Below are 23,220 nucleotides of genomic sequence, written 5' to 3'. Positions count from 1 at the left end.
CCATCTTACCTGGAGGGCATGATGGCAAGTGTGAAGAGAGAGAGAGACGATGAAATGCCATTTTCAAGCACACAAAGGCCCCATCCATCCATCCATCCATCCATCAATCCATCCATCCAGGTTCCACCCTTTCAGTCCCAGCACCACCCTCCTGTCAGCAGTGAGAAAGCCCCCTGTTGGCCCCGGGGCCTTTGGTCGGATGAATATTTCAGCAGGATCACCTTAGGATGGTTGGCCTTGGGGAGCTGCAGACCGGCTCTCTGAACCCTCGAGCCTGGACGGGGTAATGAGCGCCAGAGGTCACCGCCGCAGCACGCCACCCGACGCCGGGCCCTGCAGCGGGGCGTGGGCACGGCACCCCAATCCCCTCCTGATCTCGCCATGAATTATCCAGACTTTGCAGCACAATGGAGCACACCTAAACAGGTTTCATCAGGCGCCGTCGTCAGGCCGCCGGGCCCAAGCTCAATGAGGGTTCCGCGAGAACGGCGGCTACGGGGGAACCAGCACGTGATGCTTGGCGCTCATTACGGCATCCCCAGGACTTGGGGAGAGCTTGGCGGAGCTCTGAACTGGAGGCCGTTAGCACTCTGGCGGTAATGAGTATCGGACTGAGAATCGCGGGTCACCTCGGCTCGACCTTCCGCGTTCTGACCACCGAGGAGGGAAAACCGCAGAACGCCAGTGCAACACAGGCCTGGGTCTCTGCCAGGCTTTGTGGGTTTCCGGCACTTTCCGATGGAAACGAGAAGACTTATCCAAAAACTGTGAAACGGACGAGGGCCGAATTTCGCCAGAGGCGTCCATGAAGGAACGCTGGCGATCTCACGGTCCCAGAGCTTCTTCCCGGTCACGCTGTCAAACAAACAAAAATATCCGGGCGCGTACAGCCACATCCGACTCCCAGCTTCCTTTTGAATCCCCCCCCCCCCGACTCCCCAGAGCCACATGCAGCTCCAATTGATCGCAGAGGGCCTCAACTCTTGACCTCGCATCTCAAAAGCCCGGCAGCAGTGCTTGAATCCGGGAGACGGATAAAAAAAAACCAACAATGACACCGTGATCATGGCATCTTAAAGAATAAAGACCAGGCAGAAACTTCGTGTTGGGATCTCCGGATCAAAGTAATTCCCAAAGGAGACCTTTTTAATGAGATAGTTGTGGTGGAAAGTGGAAAGGGGGGGGGGGGGGTTGGTCTCATTCTCCATTCCTATAGAGCATGTGGAATTATATTTGCTATCACAACGGATCTGAAGTGTTCGTTCAGTGCCCCTAACATCTGCACTGTGAAGAGGGAAAGGACCAGGTTAATTAAACCCGGGGGGGCCGCATGCATTTGAATATGTCACATAAATAGTGTCGGCGCCGGTCGGATGTTGAGAGGGCGAGAAACGTCGCCTTTTTTTTTTTTTTTGAACGAGGGAATGGCCCCCGGCTCCCCCAACCAATGACCAGCACCCCCCCTCCCAATCTGCTGCCCCTACAAAGCCCCAATTTATTAATGTTTGTCATTAGCAGACCCACGCTTGAGGACAGTAAGTCCAAAGCCCAATTTTATGTGGGACAAATATTGACAATAGCCAGCCCAGGGGTATTCAAGAAAGAAAAGATGCAAACTATGTTAATTAATGATAATTAACCACCAGGGCATGCTTCTCCAGGATCCTGGGTAAATTGGTCCCCGAGTTGCAGGAAAGACAGTCTTGAGCTAATCCTTTATTATAAAAAGATAAAGGGGGGAGACATCATTAGCATAAATCTGATGAGATAAAAAGTTGAGTTATTCTTGTTAATTCCTGAACGAATAATTTTACACGGGCTTGTTAATTGTACATGAAAAAAACAGAGAAACAGTGAAATCAAATAAGAAAAAGGAGAAGAAGAAAAATCACCAAAAGAATGTGTAGATAGTCTCAAAGCACATTGATGTCGAAGGACAACAGGGTCCCAGATAAAAAGCTTTAAGCTCACAAATAAAACTATTAAAGGTACGTGATGATCATCGATCATACTGCAGGGGGGGGGGGGTAGAGCCATTCGATAGCGTTTAAGATTTTTAGACGGTTTTTAGCGTGGAACAAGCTGTCGGGAGTGAAATTCACTGACATATTAAAATGATACTTACTGAAATTACACCTAGAGTACCACAGTTAAAAGGCAGTATTAGGCACTGGTGTGTATCGGATTGGACATTTATAAAGATATCTTACTTTTAAGAAATCATCTTTGTGAGCTCCATCACATCTCCGCTCTGGCTCCTCGTCCATCGGCCAATCCCCCACCCTGGATGACCTCCACTTCTCATCTTCATCACACCCAAACGCCGGCGTCGTCCCGGTTAACGAGAAGTCAGACGTCGTCACCGAGTCACATTAGGTGAATCAACTATGGGAAGCACTGGATGTAATCCGCTGGATTGGGGGTGTCACTGCAGAGCTGGGGGGGCATGCATGGGGGAGAGTGTAGGCTGAGGGGGCTGCTTTTGCCCTCTTTCGCAGAGCTGATTAGCCTCATCTCTGGCTAAGATTGTCCTGAAGCAGGCTGTCTCCCTCCTGAGAGAGCTGAGGGGTCACATGCAGAGGCATGACCTGGCAACCCGCACGTTTAGGGGCGTGATTAATACTCAAAAACAAATTAAATCATTTATTTCCTCATAGGTCTAAAGAGCAATCCCACTGACAAATGACAGACCCCGCTTGCCGGAGCAAAATCACATTAGACCCCAATGAACATTAAACCCTGGTCATGAGCATCGGCCCGGTTTTCGCAGCTGTAACTGCGCAGAGGAGAGTAATTCAGCATCAGACGCATAATGGCATGAATGATCCAGGGGAAGCATTTTGTTTATTTGAACATAATGCATCAAAAAGGACATTTTCCAAGTTATTAGATGAATCTGAGGTCCGATTACTGATAAGAAATGTGTAAAAATGACCACTTAGGTTTTAAAATCAGAAAAATCAAAAACTGAAAACAATGACATGCATAAAAATAAGATCTTTTCCTTTAAATACATAAGAAAATTAAGTTGTGACATGCTGCATTTTAAGTAAAATGTATTAAATAGCACAAAACATACTGCTTATTTTATCATTTCTCCCTTTTCAGATGTTTTATTAAAAAATAAAAAGAGTAAAAAAGCCAAACCCTTCGAATTCAGCTGAGCGCTCGGTCCGCAGTGCGAGGCCGGGTCCGCCGGTGCCGAATCGCCAATTTAGCGCATGGCTAACGCGCGGCACAGCGGGGGCCAGGCGGGGCGCGGGGCAGAGCTCATTTACGGCCTCCCTCTGCTGTGGCGGCGTGCGGGGCGCCCTCACAGAAATCGGTGTGTGGCGAGGAGGGGGGGACGGGGGCCCCGCGCCCGCCCACTGTCAGGCAGATCCGCTGACGCCTTCCTTCAGAGAAGCCAGCTCTTCTGTCAGCACTTTCTGTTCCTTCATCTTGGCGAGCACGGCGTCCATTAGGGGGGCCGCGGAAGGGATCTGGAGGAACAGCGCAGAGATCAAACAGTCACACGCTTATAAGCCGGCACCCATGCTGTGGTGAGTCCTCAGAGTTCATGCCCCCCCCCCCCCCCGGCCGAAGACCATTTCGGGGGCCAGACACGAATGCTGAAGCCAAGCGAGGTTCGCGCTCCGACGCCCGGCGGCATTGGGGGATGGGGGGTCCACAACCCCCACCGCCTTGCGGCACCCTGGCGAGTGTGCGTTCCCAGCCCAGCCCGGTCTGGCTCCCGGATCCGGAAAGTGCAAACTCAGGTATCTGGGAAGACGCCTCGATGCTGGGCACTGACGGTTCTGGGGGGCGGGGGGGCGCATTCACCTATACGCTCCAGCTAATTCTGTATTTCTGCGACGAGGACGTTATGCTAATCGGCGGCAGGGATCAAAGAGATACGTGACGTATAAATATTCAGGCTGCCACGCGATCGAGCCTTTGTGCTGGAGGCTACTTTAAGTTGGCTGCAGATGCTGTAGATGGCAGCGAGCGGAAGGTCCTGCCTGAAGCCGTCCACTGCTCTGTGGGGCAAAGGATCTTTACCCAGAGCCCTTGGCGACAGTGGTAGGGAAATCCCCCCCCCCCCCCCCAGGATCTCGAAATGGAGGAGACAGCCATCCTGCAATACCAGAGATACGCCTGTCCAGTAAACAGCACAATATCAGGCCATCTGCTACCATCACTGACAGGCACACTGGGGCGGGGCTTGGGAAAGGGGGAGGAGCCACAACAGGGGACACGCCCACAGCCCCACACATGCACTTTTTCCTTCAGCTTCCAGTATGTGGCTCTCCTCCAATGCCATTCATCACGTTTTCAAAGCTATTAGAGCATTTCCCCAGCATGCTCAATAGTGACAAATTGCAGGAGCTGAATGTAAATGGAAGCAAAGATGAGCCTTTGGCGGGCGTCACAGTGTGTCTGGGTGGTGGGGGCTCCCCGTGATTCCGTGTGACTGGAAGGGGGTGGGGTGGGGGGGGTAGTGAAACGCGGGCCGAGCCATCTAACAAGATTCCAGTTCCGGCATGGCGTAACAGACGCTGCTGAGATCTGTCCTCCAGGTGTCGTTTAGGGCAGCTTTCTCTGCACTCTTGTTAGTGCGTCTAACGATTGGGTCTTGCCTCGGGGGTGGGGGCGACGTGCTCAGAGTAAAGGTGTCCCCGGGACATCTTTAACAACGCCGCTGTCATGGCGCCGGAGGCGCTCCTACAGGCAGTGGCCAAAAATAAACAAAGAGACCCGCCTTCATAGACTGTGCTTTATTACACAGTCTGCCGTCTCCCTGCTCGGGAAAACTCACACCTACAGAGCAGATTGGCCTCACCAGGCTATGCTTCCAGTTACGCCGTTTAAAGCGGTGGAGGGATCTAGAGAGAACTTCCAGAACATTCTGCAGGACACTGGCGCAGGCTCCCGACGATCATATAACGGTGGCTATTTAACATGCACTTTCGTTTTCGATGACAAGGTCGTTATTTCATGTGGACTGAAACATGCATGTTTGAACCTTCCTGCTGGAGGGCTAACAGTTCTGACGGGTGAACCGAGTATCGGCTTCCAAAAACGGCAACACTACCCCCTCCCCCCCCGGGGGCCAGCTGGCCAAAATCAGAGAGGAGCCAGCAGAAGGATAATCTACTCTGCCTCATCGCAATTACAAAGCAGGCGTGGAGACGCCTCTAACTCCCAGCTCCGGACCACAGGAGAGTTATAGGGGAAAAATTGGACACCTGGGACTTTACACACGGCGATTAAAGGTTTTGGTTGATATTATTATTATTTTTAAGCTGCACTGTTAGGTCTGACCTCAGTACGCTACATCTCAGATGAGGAATGCTGTAGGGCTGCGATCTCTGTACTTATTGATTTAAAAATCATGGATAAACATACAAGACGTGAGAAACAATTTCGAAGGCAGGTGAGATCAATCGGAAGATCCTTCACTCATCGATCCTTCCGGGGTGAAATGGACCAGAATCTAAACGAGAAGGCCTCAGCCCTCCAGATGTAAACCTGTACGGATGTTTAAGGGCATCTTCCGTAGCCTCTGCGGTGGGCAGGTGACCATGTCTCTGAATCAGGCCCACGGTACGAGAGAAAGCGCGCAAGGCGGTACGATCAGAGGAGAGCGGGAGTACGGTCTCCCTCCAGGATCTATGGACGCACATTTCTGGTCGAGCAGCTTCAGTGGCACAGAAAGCAGAGAGTGAATCACTGTACGGATGCTGCCGTGAGCAAACAGAGTGCCCCGAAAAGAGGGTGATGGGGAGGGAGATGACGCCACACGTTACATCTAACCGCCCACGTGGATTTCATAAAGACGACTAAATACGCCCCTGGCTGATAATCAGGATCCTGCAAATAATCCTAGGCAATTAAAGCAGCACTGCTGGGGAATTAGCACCACGAGTCACAGGCCCGGCACACTGCTGGAAGGACCCGTCAGAGGGCTAATGACCAATGATGACACAGTATGGCTGTCCAGGTGGGTGCCTGACCAAAAACGCCACAGCGTGCTTCCAATAAGGACCACCTGCTTATTCACTCAAAAGGTTCAAGGGTCCATCTTGGGGGTGGGGAGGCGGGCTAACAGAGCACTGCTTCAATTAAGGCAGTTTATCATGCAGGTTTTAGGACTGATGTGGGACGAGGGGATGCTGGATGTTACTTAAGGAACCTGGGAGGATGAGCAAGAGAAGAATGATCAGGAACAGGCGGGGTGTCGGTGGACCCCTAACAGGACCCAAACGGCAGCCCCATCCCGCTCACACACACTGAGCAGGCAGGAGTCTGCAAACGAACCCCCCAGTCCGTGGCTCGACTGATTGGCTCGGTATTGACAGCGCTACCCCCTCCCCCCACTCTGGCAGAGACCATTAAGGATGAACGGGAACAGAAGGCCAGCCGTGACAGGAGGGAAGAAAGCAGAGGCTGCAATAAAGACGGACGGATACAAGTGCGATGAGGAGTTGGGAAGGAAGAGGAACTGGAATGCGGGGGGGGGGGGGCGCTGCTCCTCACTGAGCCCGGCTGGCTCGTCAACTCGTAAAAGCTGCCCATGTTTTGAAGCAAACATCACATGACAAAGGGCCACTTTACTGGACCAGAACCGCATCATCACCACATGACGGGTAAAGCAGTGACCTGGACTACCAGGGGAGGCATTCGACCAGCGGACAGTGGGCTGATACCCATCTACGAGGTGAGAGATCCACCCCCCCCCCCACGGACGTTTGATATCACTAAATGAGAGCAATAAATCACCGGCACGATCCTGAGCCGTTAATCTTCTACATCTGCAAGCCGTCGACGTCAAGGCGGGGAACCGAATGTGACAGTGAATCCTGGCTACCCCCTCCCCCCCCCCCCCCCAACCCCCCACCCCCGATTCCGTACAGAAAAACCCCCCAGAAACAAGCCCACACCTGCCAATAAACTGGCCTTAATCACACACAGAAGTGGCCCTTGTCCCCGCAGACGGCATGTTTATTAAGGTGGGGGGAGGGGGGGGCGTGTGGAACCCGCCGGCCCCCTCCGGGATGGGCGCCGGCCGCCAGCCTGTCATGCGGCGAGCAGCCCTCCTGGCCTCCCGCCGGCCGAACGTCGATAGGAATCCGTCGGCGGGGCCCTCGGAGGACGCTCCCTCATTCCCCGGCATCGACAGGCCGGCCGATCGATGGCCGGCTGCAGCTAACAAGCTGCCGGGAGCCTCTGAGGGCCGCCGCGCGGGACCTGTCCGCCCGACAGGAAAACAGAGATTGACTGGAGACGGGGGGTAGCAAGGGGAAAGGTCACCGGGGGCACGCGTCGCCTCTGGCACATCCCGGGCTGGGACTAACCCCCCCCCCCCCAAAATCCCCGGCACCGTGGAGTCTGTGTTCCCTGCTCTCACCGCAGATTTCAGTTGGCCTTGTGGCCAGGTGGAGCTCTTTGGCTGTCAAAGACCCCCCCGTACACAGGTGGATGCCCCCCCCCCCCCAGCTACCCAGATGTGCGGGGGAGGGGGCTGTTCTAAACTGCCCCCCCCCACCTCATAATCAGCCAGAGGTTCACCACCTTCCACCTGGCTGGAAATGCACAGGTATAGCTATCTCTGACCCTCCCCCAGGAAATGTGTGACCTCTTGCCATTTGGTGCATGGTTGCACGGCACTGCATTCTGGGAAAGGTCACTGTTAACGGAAACCTGAGCCCCCTCCAAACCCCAGACGAGCCTCCGTCTGTGGCTGGTCTCCAACACGGCAACATGTCCTCACGTGCGCGTACACAAACAGGTATCCAGTCAGAACGGCCACGGCTCACCGTGACCGGACCACATTAGCTCACTCCATCTTCATTCCTCAAGCGTCTAATAAAACGCAGCAGCTGTTGCGCTAAGATCCTTTTTGTTAACTTGCGAGGAGATGGAAGGGCCAGGAGGCCGGCCGTAACCTCCCCCCGCTACTGGAAAGACGGCGGGGGCCTGACCTGATGCTGCAGGATCTTGGTGATGTGTTCCAGCCAGTCCTGCTCTCTCTTCATGTCCCTTCTGACTTCATCAGTGTCCTCCTGCGAAGCACCAATCGCAAATGACAAATGCGACAGAGAGAGCGGTTACCGGACTGCCATGATTACCCTGCCTTGCTATTTCACTCCTGCTCTCCAGGTAAGAATGGAACGAGCACTGGAGGACCACGCTTCCCAACATGCTTTGCACAGAGAGCTACACTGTTCCCCAGTTTCTGCTGTGTACCAGGGGATGCTGGTCATCTGAGTCCCTTCTTACAGACAGGAAGATCACTGACATCACTAAGGCTCATTAAGGGTGGTGGTTTAAGCAGAACAACACGTCAGCTTCATGTAAAAGAAGCTTGACCACCATGGCCGTATCATACCAGAACCTGCACTTCTTGGCTACAAGATCACCTGTGTCTGCGATAGACAGGCAGCGCTCGAGCCGCCCAGACAGCCCACCTCATCCGTGTCCAGGATGTCCTCCAGATCTGCGCCGGACACGTTGAGGATGTTGGCGGCGATGGAGCGCGCTCGGATCAGCGCCGGTCTGCTCGCTCTCAGACCCTTCCTCATCCTCCTCTTCCTCCTCTTCGCTTCTCGCAGCTGAGACTTCACGTCCTGGACATCCTTCTGAATTTCACTTGCCAGCATCTGGTAAAGAGCAAAACAAAAATAATATATCAAATATTCATAAAGAATCAGAACATGCATATGCATACAGAATATAAGCAAACACATAAGCTCAACATAACAAAAGACATCATGGTCATCATGCAGAAGATTATCTAAATATGTATATAGATTGTATATAGACAGTATATAAGAATACACTTATAAACCAACACACAACGCCCATATACTGAAAGTTACGGTCATTATGCTGTAGGGCAGCTTTTTATAAACTCAACAGTGTTTCGAATGTTCCTTTTTACCTGGGGGGGCACTGTTAGCTGCACTAACCCCCGCCTCTCCTCCCGGATGAAACCTGAAGTTTTACTCTGCAAATTAAGCGTCCAAAGTTTTAAACCTCTGCTGAACCGATGCAGAATTACACATGAGAGACGCTTGTTGGGAAGGGGGGAAAAATGTTATTTGTGTTTGTATAGCTCACATCTGCACCGTCTCTCCACAACATTATAAATAATTAAGCCAAGAGGAGCCTTTAAAACGGCGCCCATGCGAGCGGGAAGGCGTGGGGCCCAGCGCTCGGACTCGGACCGGCCGCAGTACAATAAGCGTCCGCTCTACGTACAAAAGGACAATTAAATGTTAACGCTGCCACTGCACGTGAGAAAGTCAATAAAGCAAACTCCCCCCTGCTTCATTCTGCCGTTATTGATCGCCGCAATAATCCTCCGTATCATTCGGTATAACTCTGAAGAGAAGACGACCTTGGGCCGGACCATCGGGAAACATCGGGGTCCCGGTATCCCTCGGCAACGACGCTAATCGGTGCAGCCGTCCCTGTAATTTACTTGGTATGGTCGGATCAGAAAGAGTCAGCCCGGTCTTTTCAGAATTAGGTTGGTATGGGGGGGGGGGTGGGGTTTATTAAGGCTGGGGTTTCTGCGATGGGATTTCTGTGCGTGAACTTTGGAGGGTGAGTATGGGGACAAACTGGAGATGGAAAACAGAAAATGAAAAGATGAAGAGAGAAAGAACGATGGGAGTAAGTGCAAATGACGGCCAGAGTGTCTCTTACCATGACCTGTGCCCTCAGAGTAGGAGAAACATCACAATCCCAGTGAGCCAAGCCACTGGCGGCCGTCATACACTTTGCCGGTGAACGTTCTGGGATACGCCCCATAACATTTGCTTAATTAACCGCCCCTTCACCACCGCTACCCCGCCCCATCCATACACGAGGTTCAACGCGTCCCAATCAGCAGGCACTGAAGTATCTGCACTTTGCAACACCACAGTGTGTATTCATGGTGGACCTCTGTGGTGTTTCTGAGGAAAGGCTGTTACGCTACCCTACACTACTCCATGCTACGCTACACTAAACCATGCTACGCTACACTAAACCATGCTACGCTACACTACGCCATGCTACGCTACACTAAACCATGCTACGCTACACTACGCCATGCTACGCTACGCCATGCTACGCTACACTAAGCCTTGCTATGATACAACATGCTACACTATGCCACACCATGTTATGCTAAGCCATGCCATGCTATGCTACGTGCGGCTAATGGACCCACCTTGACGAAGATGCAGAGCTGCTCCAGCTGCGCATGGGCCAGGCCCAGCTCCCTCTGCAGCCCCTCCAGGGCCTCGGTACTCTGCTTGGCCAGCCCACGCATGTGGCTCTCTGCCGCCTCCTCCAGCTCAGCCAGGGCCCGCTCGCGCTCCGCCAGCTGCGCCTGCAGGGCCTCCGCCCGTCGCTCCTAAACCCCCGCGCCCCACACTGTCATCATGCCAGACACAGACGGGCCCATCTCTCATTTGAGCGCGCCGCCTACACACATACCTTCCTGTCCAGGTCCGTGCGGAGCTTCTGATTGGACAGTTCATGCTCGCTCTTTTCTTTAGTGGTCACGCTGAGCCGCCGCTTCAGGGAGTCAACGAACGCCTTCCTGTTGGCTGCCTCATCAGAGAGTGTTTTCACCTTGTCGTACACACCGTGGGAAGAGGTGGAGCAAAGGATGGAGGAGAGAGGGAAGAGTGGGAGAGGTACTGTCAATATAGACTGTTTGTAACAAATCACGAAAAAAAACCGTCGCGTAGAATTGCAAAATTAGCCCATTTGACAGGGTTATGAAAGCCACTCCCATAATGCACCTCTGCGTTCTCTGTTTAACACTGGTGGCTGACAGGGGCTTCTGCACCACACGGACACAGATATTCCTGCTTTCGACCATGTGTGCGGGGCGAAGTCCGATCGGTGTTGGCTCAACTTTGTACACTCCCCAATTTAACGCCGCCCCTGGCTGCTCGCAGACGTCCGGTTTCACGCTGAGCACTCGGGCTGATGGGTCAGGTTCTCGCGCCAAGTCCAGCAGTTAATTAGCAGTGCTAACTGCTAATCGCCCTGCCCCGCACCCTGTCCTGTCACCATAATATAAACCCGCTCAGTGACGCATTCCAGCGCAAATGTCATTAATGATGAACAAGCAGCATGTTTACTGCACAGCCCATACACCTAAGGGAGCTACCTGCCTGTCATCTTCTCGAACCCGGGCCAACTCCCCAAATCTCAGCCTGGTGAACCAACAAGAGCTGTCTGCCACCCCCAATACTAGCCCAAAGGGGGCGCTGTCTTGACATACTCTCCTTTCCAGGTCCTCCACGGCCTCCTTGCGACTCCTCTCGCTATCCTGCAAGATCTTCATCCTGGTCCTCAGGTCCTCCACCAGCTGTTTCTTCATGCTGACGTCTCGCTCTAGGTGTAAAATCCTGTGTGGGGGGGGGGGGGGGGGCACAGGTCACATTATGGCCACTGGTAACCCTTAAGAATACATCAGCGTCCTCATCATAACTGAGAATTTAACTCTGTACTCATACTCTTAGAGTTTCCCAACCCAGTCCTGGTGGACCCCCAGACAGTTCATGCTTTTGCTCCGTCCCTGCCACAAAATTGTGGACTGTCTGGCAGAGAGCGGGGAGGGTGCAAAAATGTGGACTGTCTGGCAGAGAGCGGGGAGGGTGCAAAAATGTGGACTGTCTGGCAGAGAGTGGGGAGGGAGCAAAAATGTGGACTGTCTGGCAGAGAGCGGGGAGGGTGCAAAAATGTGGACTGTCTGGCAGAGAGCGGGGAGGGTGCAAAAATGTGGACTGTCTAATGGCCCCCAAGGACCGGGTTGAGAGACACTGGTCTGAGGAAGAAATCACAACTTCTTGGGTAGGGGGTGGAGGGGGCAAGATTTACCTCCAACCCCCACTTGTGGGGAAAAAAAGCACATAATTAACTATGGACTCGACCAATTAGGCACCGGGAGTGAGACTGAAACGTAAAGCCCTACAGAGTCCTGTTGGAACGGGACCGTTGGAGGTAATACCCAACATGTGTCAGTTGTATTACCGCATGGCGAATGCGACCGTTCTGGGATTTAATTTAACCTCGACGACAGGCTCTGTGTGCCATCTCCGACCCCCCCCCACCAGGGAAAAGACAGAGGGGTGGAAGATTTTCCCAAGCTCAAGAGATTATTCCCGAGTGCCGGAGTGAAATTATCATAAGGAGGAAATTCGATGTTGCCGCACAGAGCGGCACGTGTTTAGCATGTTCCGAGGGCCACTTTACATCCGCCGCCGCGGTCGTCGTTAGCATTCCCGCGATATTGGGGAATATTAAATGACAAGGGCAGTTTGCATGTTTTTTTTAAAAGGGGGAAAATTGACTGATTTCATGGCTGTTTTTTTTTTTAAAGAAATCCTTAATTTGAGGTGCAAATTTTATTGTAAATGCATGTTTATGCCGATGAACCGAAACCTTGCTGCTTTATTTTAACTCCGGAAAGACTCCCAGTACCAATGTGCAAAGAAGTAAGATTTTAAAATGGGCAGAAATCCACCCCTTGGGTGTCACATGACCAAGGTTGACAGGGGCCTGGGGGCCCGGCGGATTTCATCATTATTAGGAGGCTGAAACTCCTCAGCCTCTAGATCCGCAGTTGAGTCCAGGTACCCCTGTGCTGGACCGCTAATGAACACAGAGAAAAAAAAATTCAGATGGCAACAAATTCCACAAAAGAGTAACAATGCAGCAATTTTTTTCTGTTCTAAACGAACCTGCGTCAAGTGCGTGTTTGTTTTCGAGCCCGGATCGAATCGGCATCCCGCACACGCTCACGACGAAACGCGGGCAGCGGGCTCTGCGGCTAACCTTGTTAGCCATCACACGGAAACAAAGAAGGTTTAAACATGCATGCCACTGACAGACAACTGACAGGAGATCAAAGCGCCTTGTTCATAAATAAAGCACGGTCTGGGCTTGGGATATCGCTGGAGCTACCCTGCCGTGCTTTGAAATTCATTTTAAAGGAGCGTGCTCTCCATTCTGTGTATTTCTTATTTTATACTATATATATATAGTTTTTTTTTTGTTTGTATATACTTTACTTGTATAAAAATATACTGTTCAGCAGTAAGAATCAGCACTGACGGCGACCTATAGAGAACGGCCCTGAGTGAACCTTGACTGCACTGAGACTGTGCTGCGACAGCACCAAGACCGTACTGCAATTGTGCCTCGACCGCATCAAGACCGTGCTGCGACCGCTCTGCAACCGTGCCTCGACTGCATCGCCACTGTGCTGCGACCACATTGAGACCATGCTGGGACCGCAACGAGACCGTGCTGCGACAGTGCCTCGACTGCATGGAGACCGTGCTGCGACAGTGCCTCGACTGCATGGAGACCGTGCTGCGACAGTGCCTCGACTGCATGGAGACCGTGCTGCGACCACGCTTTGACCACATCGAGACCGTGCTGCGACCACATCTGCAGTCCATCAGCAGACGCCCGCCCCTAATGACGGCATGGTGCCGGTCTCCTTTCGGCAGACGGAAAGAACAACGGGCGAGACGGAGGGAAGGCGTGGGTGGGCCGTGTTATGGTTGGCGGTGAACGCCGGGACGTGATGAGGTGAGACCGACGGTTAGGCACAGCCTGCTATGCCTCGGTGCAGAATAAAACAGCGTTAAAAAAACATAAAGCTCTAGACGCAGATGCACAGAGCTGCAGAGGGGCAGGGCTAAGCTGCAAGCTCGCCGGGGTCCGACCACATGCCCTCCCTCCTGGCCGAACTTCCTGCAGCAAAGAGCAGAAACCAATCAATAATTTCCTCCTTGATCTTCCCCTGAACTCTATGGGCTGCGCGGTCTCGACAAACTGCACCGTCTCCACGGCTACGTGGCCAAAAACAGAAGCGAGGCGGGCAGCGGGGGGGGGGGGCGATGTGGATGGCGACGTGAGTGTGCGTGCGTGCGGGGGTGCAATGCCGTGGTTGTGTGATTGACCGGTGTGTGACCCGCGTGCGTGTTTGTGCGGCAGGGGGAGACGCCTCATACTTCTCCTGGAGCTCCTTCGTTCGCTCCTCCTTCTCCTGAAGCTCCGCCCTCAGCGCCCGATTGGCTGAGCCGAGCTTGGCCACTTCGGAACACGAGCTCTGAAGAGTAATTAAGAGGAAGGGGAAAAAAAAGTGGAGATTAGGAATTAGAAGCAGGCTGCTTTTTGGAGCACACACACACACACACACACACAGACAGACACACAGACACACACACAGACAGACACACACACAGAGACAGACAGACGTGTAAGCACATACACACGAGCACACAGACACGCACGCACACACACACACACACGAGCACACAGACAGACACACACACACACACACACACAGGTTTGTAATTATATCTTTGTGAGGACCATCCATTCATTTCTATGAGTAAAACCCTAATCCCAACAATGATGACCCAGGCCTAACCTTAACCATAAGTAACCAAACAAAATACGAGACTTTTGGCATTTTTTGTTTTTTGATTGCACTCAGATTTTTAGAAAACTGAGATTCATCACATTGTGGAGACGTTTGGTAAGGTGTACGTGGACCACACACAGGGGGTCTGGAAAATGGTCCTCACAATGTCAAAATAGCAGGCTTTTATAATATTGTGGGTACATTTGGTAATATAAACATAATCACAAACACACAAACACACACACACACACACACACACACACACACACACACACACAAACAGCGGCCTCTGCAAATCACGGGGAGGCTTCCAGACATGGTGATGGAGTCCAACACTCAGCAAGAGCTGAAATCACGTTAACTGGGAAGAGAACCGCTCCACACCCGACTGTCAGAACCAGGAGCCTGGAACCTGTGACCATTCGGGAATTAAAATGTTAGACTAAGCATGCGACCATGCGGGTCGGGTGTACACAGGCAGCGGGGCCCTCGCTAGTGCAGAACGCCGTCGCAGAACCATCCAGGGCCTCACATACGGTTCTACTTTAGAGAAACAAACTGTTCCACCGCAAGCAGTTTTGCTGGGCCGTGTGTCTCGCATTAACTTCATCTGCTGGAAATGGTTTGCAATGGAGGAAGCGCTCTGGGGCAGACGGTACATCCTGAGAGGAAACCGGCAGTTTTATAGGCTGCACACGCTGGCAGGGAGGTGAGAGCCCACAGCCCGCTGGTACAGGGCGACAAGGATCCTTGTTTTAAGAGGGCCGTCGCTCAAGCACGGGAAAAAGAGAGTAACTACTCAGTAATTCTGCAACAAATTATTGAAACCAAACTGCACCACCCTCCCCGGGCCCTCAGTCACTCCCCAACCAGGAGCAGCTAGGAATCGAACCTATGGTCTCCAGGGCCTCATTCCCAGGACAGCTGGAGTACAGTCGTCACAAGATTTAGGCCAGAGCGGTGTGTGGCTCAGTGTGTTAAGGTGCCGTGTCTAGGATCGGAATGTCATTGGGTCACATGCCAAGGTTGGCAGAGTGACGTCACCATTGCGGCCCAGAACTCCCAGTTCCTCCATGAATTGTCTAACCCTGCTTTCAATTGCTAGAGGAGGTTTACATCTCTCGCCGATTTGCACAGCCAGGCATCCTACTGACGCATCATGCACCGCACTAAGAACAAGGGATGCCGCACAGGGGGATGCGAACCCACGACCTTCAGGGCGCCCTGGCAGCACTCGTCGCTGATGATACCCCGTCAGCGAGTGGCTGCTTAGCAAGCATGTTAGCGCCTGATGTGTCAGCCAAGGTGACTCGCCGGGGGGCGGGCAGGCGGCTGGCGTCTCCGGTCGACCGTGCCGCAATTACGCCCCCTCTCTAAGCGACACGCTTTCACGCGTTACATGCTAACTGGCACGTCGAAAGGAGCCCCGGTGGCAAATAACAGGCATTACGTCCTTTTAGCTGCGTTAGTGGCTGTGAGCGTTTATGGCGGGATTCTGCCGGCCGGGCGGCCGGACCCCCCGCCGGTGCTGTGCTGCTCGCTGACCTTGAGCCTCATCTGAAGCTGCTTCACTTCTGCATCCAGGTTCTTCTCCACAGGGCCGGGGGGCTGCAGCTGCCTTGATTGCTGCATCGCCTGCTCCAAGGATGCCTTCTGCTGCTCTAGGGCTGCCAGGTCAGCGGTCAGCTTCTGTCCAGAGGGAAGAGAATGTCTCTGGGCTGAAGACTCATTCCCCCACCTGTAGGTAAATGGTGGCTCATGGCGGCGAGGATTTAATCTTGAACAGTTTTTCAATGCATTACTTACTGTGATGGAAAGACAGCGATTCCCAGATTGAAAGTTACGGGCGGAACGGCTGGGGTACACCCTGAATGGGCCACACTGCTCAAAGAGCCATGTGTCCTTCACGTGTTTTTGGGGAATATAAAAAAAACACTTTGTGCCACTTGCAGGGGAGCCAGAGCATGAGGGGGGGAGGTCATTTTAACCCCTCCCCCCCCTCACATGAGGGTTGGCGTTTTGCGGCCATATTACCTAGAAAAAATAAGTATGGAAAACGCTGTATTGAAGCATCCCGTCATTTAAAAAGCTCAGGGTGTGACGCTCTGGATGAGAACATGAGCTGTGAGCTTCAGACGAGTGGCAATGCTGGCTCCCTGCCTGGCCTGTGTCTGTGCAGCTTTTTATCGATTTCAAAGATCATTTTTCTCACCGCCGCTGCCAAACTCATCATTAACGGAGGCGCTGCTCCCACACCGTTCCCCCAACTCCTCCAGACCCAGACTGCGCGCAGATCTGCGCCTGGAGATCACCGTGGCCTTCAGCAGAGCCCAAACTGGCATGGCTGGGTCTGTGGCACTCATAGGCCCAAGAATACCCCTGCCCCTGACTCGATTAATATTCATGAGGCATGTCGGAGGGGGGCGGGGCCACCGCCGACGCCCCGGTCCCCGTTCCGCAGCCGCCGCGGTCCCCGGGGCCTCGCGCGGCATGCCGAAGTGCCTGTTAATCGGCGCTAATTTCCCGATGGTCCCATCCTTTAATTTGGTGCCCTTCAGCGAGCCTGTCAAATAATCAAATAAGGACGAACAAAGCCTAATTTCTGCGGCTCGGAGACGGCGAGAAAAGGCGCCGGGTGCCATTAGAGGGTCACGATCAAAGAAGGGCTGCCAGCAATTTATGGAACTGCACGCACTTTCAGACACTTTTAATCAGGCACTTAAGGCCTGGCACCTGTTTGCGCACACTGCCGAACTCGCCCGCCGAACAAGGCCCCTTTTGTTCTGGCCCGCGGCGGCGGTGACCACTGCGCTGATGATGGGGGCTGTCATAGGCGGGGGGAAGAAAGCCAGTCGCGCTCTTACGAGAATTATAACATGAAGGACCCGCCAGAAACCACAAAGGGTGGTCTTTAATGAAATAATGTCATTAGTCAAACATAAGAACAGACATCCATCAATCAGCCGTACAAACAGCTACCCTCCATGGGAGTGCAAGTAGGTCATGATCCAGGCCTCGAATCTGAGGTCGTGTGGGACTGGACCCTGTATCTGCCTGGGGGGGGGGTCGCTGGATCCCGAGGAGTTTCGCTGTGTGGTGGGTGCGGCAACGCACTGCATCAGCTTATGCTCCCCAACCTGACCTGCAGCATTTTGGGGAGGGGGGGTGAGGGTCTTGCTCAAGGGCCCATCAGAAATGTGACTATTCTCCTGAAGCCGGGACTCGAACCTGCAACACAAAGTCAAACCAGCGGTACCCAAGGATTCTCCGAAGAGACACAGTACCGAAGGAGTCCAGCCTTCATCTCAGGTCACTGGATAGTGACCATACAGCAAGACAGGGAGCCCCGGGGGTGGCAGATATAAAGCCTGACCCAGAGCGGAGACCCCAGGCACTGCTCTAGGTCTAACAGTGGAAAAAAAAATAGAATACACAAAAAGGCACATTCAATTTTACTTGTGCAAATGGCAAATAAAGGATCATTTAATCTGTACCTGTTTTTTTTTCTTTACAGAGACGGTGGGGGGCAGTGACTCATCAGGGAGCCAATCTGAGTCTCCTGTCAGCGTGCCACCATAACACAATCACCATGAGCTCGGACACTACTCAGGCAAAGATGAGGGGACTGTTACTTGAAGACTTTTACAACCTTGTCTTCCATAAATACTTAAAGAGGGTTGTTCTGAAGAAAAAAAAAAAAACTTAGGACGCCCCCTGGTGGTGGCTGAAGGTAAAGATGCCCCCCCCCTCCCCCCCACATGACAGTGAAAGTGTAGGCGGGAGCATGAGTAACTTAGGCTGTGACTGTGTGTAATTGGAGTGCCAGAGGGGTGCTGGTGCAGAGACAGAGCCCGTGGCAGCCCCCCCCCCCCACGAGGGCAGGGCTGTCAGCCGCAGCCTTATTAAGTCTGATAAGGGCAAGAGAGCTGAAGTGTTGCAAGAGCCACAAAGAAAAATATAAAGAATAAACCTCATATGGAGACCCCCTTAGCTACCTGCACTGCCTGCTTGCCGACCTGCGCCCTCTGCGTGTGCGACTGCAGCTGCGACGCCATCTTCTCGTTGGCCTCCCTCAGCTCCCGCGCCGACTTCTGCGCCGCTCTCCGCCCGGCCAGCAGGGCGGCGACCTGCTGCTGCAGCGAGAGGACGCGACGCCGGAGCGCCGGCCCGGATGATCCCGCCTGCCCCCGGGCCCTCCGGCTCTTCCGCTGGGGTGCTTCCCCTCCTGCCGCGGACAGAGACGGCAGCTTTGCGTTTTGATCACTGTGGAGCGACTGCATTATTAACCGGGAGCCTGTCTGCCCGATCGTGCGCTTAATCAATACTTCATCCACGCTGTCAAGAAGGCTGCAGTGGAGAAAACCCCAATTCACATGTGCTTTATTTTTATTGCCATTATTCTTGATCAACATGTTTTAAATAGCAGGCTGCTGGCTACATCACATCTACAGCTTAAATAATACAGCCATCTAGGTTTGGTGTCTGCTTTTCTAATGATCCGACAGAGTTTCGGATGTGAAATCGCTATCCGCGCCGAAGAGGCCTGTCACATAGGAAATGGGAGAGGGCGGGCCTTCCCCGGTGATGGAGGCGGAGCCTCACCTGCCCGCTTGCCGGTCTGGTTCCTGTCGGGACCCTCGGTGGAGGAGTAGGTGTAGCTGGGGTGCTGTGGAAGCCACACGGTACAAAATGGGATACAGCGTGCTGAGGTGGGGGGGGGGGGGCTGTTTAGATCACTGTTAGTCTGATCTGAAGGCACCCGGCCTACTTTGCGGTTTTCGTAATAATTAACCAACGAAGGCGTCATCAAACCGACAGGCTCCAACTCCTCCGAAACAACACACATCCCGCGTCCTGTCAAATACCAGCCACTTCCCGTCAGAGCAGTAATCTCTGAAGCAGAGAGTCATTTTACAGCTCAGTCAAGTCAAGGGCACTTCGAAACACGTGCGGGTCATATCGAGGAAGAGGCCATTTAGGAATGAGCTCCCTGCAAGGCAGCGCGGTCCCAGCTGCTTAAGCTATTACCACTTTCCTGCCTGCAGCTGTTAACTATTCCGACGTCAAAGCTGCACTTAGCACTTAGCGTGGCCGCTCACCCGGAACGCCCGCACGCGCCTCACACTCCGTAAGGGTTTCACTGCAGTAGGACAACCATCCCATCACTGACCTTCCTCTGTCGTGGGGGGGGTTGGGTGCTGTCCAGGCTATCCGAGTACTTCTCCTCCGTGTCACTGTCGAGGGGACAGATGCGGGGGGTCAGCGAGATGACTGCCTGCCGGTATCACGACCCGTTCACTGCACTTACAGTGCTTTGCCTGCAGGTGGCGTGGCGGCCAGAGACAGTAACTTACAAGGCGGTGTCTGGCTGTTGTACCCTAAGTCATCAATTAAGAGCCAGCCAAACCTTCTCATGTGTGTGTTAAGCATCGGAATCGTTCAAGTCCAATAAAAATATTAGCCACACGATCAGAGTGTAAATCAGCATTCCGACAGCACAGCACTGCCAAGCAATACTCCTGCAGCACATGGCAGATGCATAACTTTAAAACAGTCCTTGGTTGCCCCCCCCCCCCCCCCTGCAAAACTGCAAGACTGTCTGCAAAAGCACAAATCCTTGGGTGGGGGCTTTTAAAGAAAGAAGCAGCATGTGATTTTAAGATGAGCCCCCCCCCCCCCCCCCCCCCATCAGCGACGGGAGGCTGAGAGACACATGACAAGTAAAATCGGCTAATGATGCTGACTGGACCTCGGGCGGTGCCGTACGGACCCGTTACCGTGACGAACGGCACGCGCCCCTTACTGACGCTTAACCGCTGACATCTATGGCCTTTGTGTGGGGAAGCTTTATTAGCTGCTGATCTGAGGGCCCTGACAGCCTGGGATGTCTGAATGCAGCCCCTGACAGTCTGGGCGGGTCCCAATGTGGGCCCCTAATAGACTGGGTGGGTCCCAATATGTGCCCCTAATAGCCTGGGTGGGTCCCAATGTGGGCCCCTAATAGCCTGGGTGGGTCCCAATGTGGGCCCCTAATAGACTGGGCGGGTCCCAATGTGGGCCCCTGACAGCCTGGGTGGGTCCCAATGTGGGCCCCTGACAGCCTGGGTGGGTCCCAATATGGGCCCCTAATAGCCTGGGTGGGCCCCTAATAGCCTGGGTGGGCCCCTAATAGACTGGGCGGGTCCCAATGTGGGCCCCTAATAGACTGGGCGGGTCCCAATGTGGGCCCCTGACAGCCTGGGTGGGTCCCAATATGGGCCCCTAATAGACTGGGTGGGTCCCAATGTGGGCCCCTAATAGACTGGGTGGGTCCCAATATGGGCCCCTAATAGCCTGGGTGGGCCCCTAATAGACTGGGTGGGTCCCAATGTGGGCCCCTAATAGACAGGGTGGGTCCCAATGTGGGCCCCTAATAGACAGGGTGGGTCCCAATGTGGGCCCCTAATAGACAGGGTGGGTCCCAATATGGGCCCCTAATAGACTGGGTGTGTCCCAATATGGGCCCCTAATAGCCTGGGTGGGTCCCAATGTGGGCCCCTAATAGACAGGGTGGGTCCCAATATGGGCCCCTAATAGCCTGGGTGGGTCCCAATGTGGGCCCCTAATAGACTGGGTGGGTCCCAATGTGGGCCCCTAATAGCCTGGGTGGGTCCCAATGTGGGCCCCTGACAGTATAGGCAGGTCCCAATGTGGGCCCCTGACAGTCTGGGTGGATGCCGACGTGGGCCCCTAATAGCCTGGGTGGGTCCCAATGTGGGCCCCTGACAGTCTGGGTGGGTCCCAATGTGGGCCCCTATTAGCCTGGGTGGTTCCCAATGTGGGCCCCTGACAGTCTGGGTGGGTCCCAATGTGGGCCCCTGACAGCCTGGGTGGGTCCCAATGTGGGTCCCTGACAGTCTGGGTGGGTCCCAATGCGGGCCCCTGACAGCCTGAGCTGGCCCCTGATCGGATTATATGTATTACATATGAAAAGGTCAGGACAGATCTGTAAGCTGTGTACGACGCTCTGTACTAAGTGTGGGAGCCCAGAAGACTTTAAACAGCGTCCCATAAATGTTAGCTGAACAGCTTTGCATAAGGCGTGCATGGAAATAATTACAGGAGATGGATCTTAATTTAAAGGATGTTAAACGGCTTGTAGACATCTGTTACGGAGCTGAGCGGGGTCTATCTGGTCAGATGTAGTGGGGGGGGCCACGAAGACGCAGAGCAGCCCGTAAATCAAACGGCGCTGCCGGTCTGTCGATCCGGGCCGGCGTGACGGCGTGGGGAGCGGTGTCGCTGCAGGACGAGCGGCTAATTCCGCATGCAAATTCCACATGCAAATTTGCATGCAAATTCAAGTCAATAAGCTGCGAGCAAGACATCCCAGGGTATTTCAGGGGATCTGACACTGCCCACCCCCACCCCCCATCTCGAATACAAAACAGACAGTAGGTAATTCAGTTCACTGGGCCACTTGGTTACACTTTGCATATGCCCCCCCCCCCAGAACCCAGCGAAGAGGTAACCTGTCTGCGCTTGTGTCCTCCCAGCCGTCCTTGCTCTCCCCCTCCATGGGGGCCAGTGGTACAGGGTCGCCCCGGGGCCAGGCTGCCACCGCCCTCCCCCGGCGGGCCAGCGCCACCCTCAGGACAGCCAGCTCCCGGCGGAGCCCCAGCAGCTGCTGCCGCGCCCGGCCTCGCTCACGCCACGCCTGTCCCTCTCGCCCGCGGGAGGCGCCGAGCTCCTCTTCCAGCTGGCGGACACGGGCCCCAAGAAGCTGCCGCTCGGCGAGGCTGTGAGCCTGGGCTGCTTCCAGCCGCGCTGCACCCTGCGTCCGCGCATGGGCCAGAGACTCCTGCAGCCCCCGCTTGGCCTCCTCCAGCCCCCGCTTGGCCTCCTCCAGCTCCCGCTTGGCCTCCTTCAGCTCCCAGTTGGCCTCCTCCAGCTCCCGGTTGGCCTCCCCCAGCCGTGCCGCCTCCCTCTCCAGTGTCTCCAGCTTCCTCTCCAGCTGCTCCACCTACAGGCGTGACAGAGAACTGCGGACTCGGGATGAAAGACCCACGCGTCCCTGCCCAGATATCCCCTCCTCCATAAGCCACGGCGCACAAAGGCTTCTGGGAAAAAGCCAGCGCATTTCTGACGACCTGATTCACAGGGCCAATTTGTCCTGACACCCTCGTGGAGATCCCCCCCCCTTTGCCAGTCATTTCCATAAACAAAGAGCGCGGCTCTGTGTCTTTGTGGGAGACGGTGAACGGTGCCCGCTGTGTGTGCACCCCCCAGACTATAAGCCTCTAATTCAGCACTCATCCTGCACGCATGTTACCTTTCAAACAAAATTACTGCCCTCCGCGAGCACCACCGATGAGCCACAATGATAATAATAATAAATTAAAAAAAAAATGCCTATGTACCGGCGAGATTGGGAATTATTTCAATTACGCCCCTCTTTCCGAGAATAGATTAGCGGTAACCTTTCCCCGCGATGGCGGGGGGCGGGCAGAGGCGATGACCGCCTGCGTTCTGCATCCATATGGCGTCGAAGACTGAGACGCTCCGTCGGACGCCTCGCTTAAATACTTTCAACTTGTTTAGGGGTGCCGTTTAAAAACTGCGCCCTCATAGAGTTTTACATGTGAAAAGCAGAAACACTCTGTCAACTATTGTTAATTATCCATCTTCTAAAACTGCGTACTGAGTACAGGACTGTGGCAGTTCAATAAGGTAATTAGTTAATCTGGTAATCAATTAAGTGACCAATAGACAGGCACAGATAGAAGTCACAAGAACATATAGATATATAGAAA

The 23,220-nt window shown here is 53.9% G+C and overlaps 1 protein-coding gene across 5 annotated transcripts in view; it reads right to left on the bottom strand.

Annotated features, from left to right (window-relative positions):
• Positions 1 to 2,813: 2,813 nt before the first annotated feature.
• cntln (centlein, centrosomal protein) overlaps positions 2,814 to 23,220 on the bottom strand; it is a 49,228-nt gene continuing 28,821 nt past the window's right edge. For 4 of the 5 annotated variants that reach the window (XM_023799511.2, XM_023799510.2, XM_023799513.2 and 1 more), the window contains 12 exons: positions 21,940 to 22,430; positions 19,599 to 19,662; positions 19,031 to 19,094; positions 18,424 to 18,653; positions 15,974 to 16,117; positions 14,013 to 14,110; positions 11,270 to 11,396; positions 10,471 to 10,608; positions 10,202 to 10,387; positions 8,451 to 8,642; positions 7,965 to 8,045; positions 2,814 to 3,482 (listed from right to left, as the gene is read on the bottom strand). In XM_023799511.2, the coding sequence (XP_023655279.2) occupies positions 3,372 to 3,482; positions 7,965 to 8,045; positions 8,451 to 8,642; positions 10,202 to 10,387; positions 10,471 to 10,608; positions 11,270 to 11,396; positions 14,013 to 14,110; positions 15,974 to 16,117; positions 18,424 to 18,653; positions 19,031 to 19,094; positions 19,599 to 19,662; positions 21,940 to 22,430 (1,926 nt within the window). In that variant the 3' untranslated portion in view covers positions 2,814 to 3,371. The remainder of the gene's footprint in view (positions 3,483 to 7,964; positions 8,046 to 8,450; positions 8,643 to 10,201; positions 10,388 to 10,470; positions 10,609 to 11,269; positions 11,397 to 14,012; positions 14,111 to 15,973; positions 16,118 to 18,423; positions 18,654 to 19,030; positions 19,095 to 19,598; positions 19,663 to 21,939; positions 22,431 to 23,220) is intronic. The other variant, XM_023799512.2, reaches the window with a different exon arrangement.

This window comes from Paramormyrops kingsleyae, chromosome 25 (genome assembly GCF_048594095.1).
Source record: "Paramormyrops kingsleyae isolate MSU_618 chromosome 25, PKINGS_0.4, whole genome shotgun sequence".
Classification (NCBI taxonomy): domain Eukaryota; kingdom Metazoa; phylum Chordata; class Actinopteri; order Osteoglossiformes; family Mormyridae; genus Paramormyrops; species Paramormyrops kingsleyae.
The sequence above is the reverse complement of the archived record's forward strand: the minus strand, read 5'-3'. Positions and strand labels throughout refer to the sequence as shown.